At 62.3% G+C, this 2,592-nt stretch overlaps 1 protein-coding gene across 1 annotated transcript; it reads left to right on the top strand.

Moving 5' to 3' along the window:
- Positions 1–2,037: 2,037 nt before the first annotated feature.
- Positions 2,038–2,574, top strand: EMIHUDRAFT_123499 (hypothetical protein; the record flags this gene model as incomplete). The annotated part of the gene is made up of 1 exon (XM_005778526.1): positions 2,038–2,574. A coding segment is annotated over one exon (537 nt), but the record flags the coding sequence as incomplete, so codon positions are not given.
- Between the last annotated feature and the right edge of the window lie 18 nt (positions 2,575–2,592).

Raw genomic sequence — 2,592 nt, 5'->3', positions numbered from 1 at the left:
GGTTGGGGTGCGTGAGAGTGATGCCAGTCGTGACTGATAGGTTCCGCAAGCTGTGTCTCAAGGCGCACAAGCGGTTGCGGCTGCTGCAGAGCACCCCCCCCGACGACGACGGTGCTAGCAACCGGGAGCTGAAGAGTAGTTGAGAAGCGGGGTGTCGCTGCGAAGCTCAAGCTGCCTGCCTCTGGGTGTGCACCAGGGGTAAATCCGTTTGCTTTTCATCGTGTACCACCCGTGGGGGAGTACCCCGCAACCGGGTTGCCGGACACACGACCCAAACACGGATTAGAACACGCCCAATGAGTCTCACCCCGCGCGCTCGCTCTGGATGCGCACCCTCCACACCACCCTCCCCCACGCCCCAGGGCTCGCCTCTCTGTTCGCAGCCACCTCCCCCCCTCGCGGTCTATCCCAGCATGCGTGGTGGCGAGGAGTGGTCCAAAGGGGGCATTGCCCCCCGTTCCACCCTCGGGGTCAGCATCCCGTGGCCTCCACCGCATATCGCCGACTCGCAGGGTTTGACCCCCGACCGAAACTGGCCCGAGGGACCCTCACCTGGCCGGCCACCGCTATCCCTACGACCAGGCTGCCTGCTACTGTGCTGCATGAATGGTTGGGCAAGTGTGAACAGCAGCTCGTGGCCACGGCGCGCAGGCGCCTGTTGATGGGTCCAGGTGATAGCCCTGGATAGGCAATGCATACGCCTAGTTGGGCCTCAGATCGCCCGACCGCGTCCCGGTGCTCTGTGGTCGGATTTGTGACGCCGCCGCACCGCGCCGCGGCCGGGGGCCCTCCGGAGGCCGAGGATGGCCGTGGCGGACCGGGACGAGCTCTGGGAGGTTCAGTGTCAGTGTATATCTCGCAAATACTTGATTTTTCCAGGCGATCGGATTTTTCCGCACCCTCGAAATTCGTAACAATCGCCTCGCCGCTCCACAATGCCTTTCTCCGTTGCCTCCAGCCGCGCGGCGCCATCGTCCTCGATCCAGTGCCGGCCTGTGACAAGCTTGGCAGCTCGCGGATCGACGATCGCCACGAGTTGCTGCCCGGCGACCGCCGCTCGCCTTCGACGACAGTCGTAACAATCGGCGGTGAGCGGCACCTCCTTGGCCCAGCACCGGTGTTATCACGTCTCAGCTGCTTCATTGCCATGTCCAGTTATGGCGGAGACGCGCTGATAGCATTCCTGTGCACGCAGTTGGACCAGCACGGCCATCGGGTGCGTGGCGCAAAAAGACCTGTTTGCGCTGTCTTCGATATCAGCGGCTACATGCGCTGCTGCGCGTACCTGTGATTCACAAATGTTGATCACATCCATATACCTCACTAACATACAGCTGGCGAGCATTGCATCCCTCGTCTGGCCATGCTGTGCATCATCTCACCGTATGCAGCCGTATACGCCCACGGTGCTCACAGGGTCGGGCGTCACGGTGCTCGTGGCAAGCATCTCCGTCACTCTTGTGACTTGTGGGCTTGGTGGTGTTGCCTCCGGTGCTACTGCTGGCTAGGGTGCCAATGGCGCGACGGGAGGCGGCCATTGGCGCCACTACAGCAACGATTGTTACGCCGTGGAAAAATCCGGATTTCGTGCCCCGAACCGGCCGACACGTGGCCGCATATATGTGTATATACCACGTCCGTATGGGCTGCACAAGCCAAACCACGCTCATCACAGCTTGCCACAGTGTGGCTCCTGGCAGTGGTAAGCCATTCTTGGTGTACCAGCTCACAGCAGGGCCGTTTGATCACGATTGTTACACGGCGTGAAAAATCAAGTATTTGCGAGATAGCTCTTACGAACATACCCGTAGGTGAACTGCTGACAGGGTTTGCGATGAGGAGCGATCCGAACGTGGTATTCGGGTGATCAGATCACTACCGCCGAAGCGCAAGCGCTTGGAGCAAGGGAACTGCCACGTATGGGTCCCAGACTAGCACCCCACCTCGCGGGCCGACTTTTTCTTCTCTCCGGCTGGCTTTACGGCTACCGACACGACCAGAAAAATGCAGTGCCGTGCCCCCGAGTTCATTTAAAAAATGGCATTTTTTCGAAACGCGCGAGTAGATGAGCGACTTGCTGACGCCGTCGAAGACGCTCGCTCCCTTCTTGCGTCGAAGTTCGCGCTCAAGGGCTTCTTCAACACGCTGCGCGTCGAGCTCGGAATCTCGGAGCCGGTCCCGCCGACCGTCACGCTCGCGTATCCCGGCGCCGTCAACACGCCCGTGAACAATGCGCGCCTCGGCACCGGCGACGGCGCGGTCGACCTCGACCTGACCAAGAAGAGCATGTCGCCCGACCGATGCGCCGCCATCATGGTGGCCGCCCACGCGGTCGGGCGGCGCGACGTCTTCTACTCGATCGACGGCACGCTCGCTGGCGCCATCAAGACGCGCCTCCTCCGCCACCTCGCCTTCTTCTTCCCCGCCGGCTCGGACAGGGTGCTCGCCAGGGCGATGCGCGTGGGCGAGATGAGCAGCAAGAAGCCGGCGCGACGACAGCTCATGGCTGTGCTGCGCGGCGCCGGCCGACTCGTCATCGCGGGCCAGCGCTGGGCTTCGGACGAGGTCGCGCACGTGTGCCGCCTTTCGGAC

The sequence above is a fragment of the Emiliania huxleyi genome (genome assembly GCF_000372725.1).
Source record: "Emiliania huxleyi CCMP1516 unplaced genomic scaffold EMIHUscaffold_2439, whole genome shotgun sequence".
NCBI classification, from domain to species: Eukaryota; Haptophyta; order Isochrysidales; family Noelaerhabdaceae; genus Emiliania; species Emiliania huxleyi.
The sequence above is the reverse complement of the archived record's forward strand: the minus strand, read 5'-3'. Positions and strand labels throughout refer to the sequence as shown.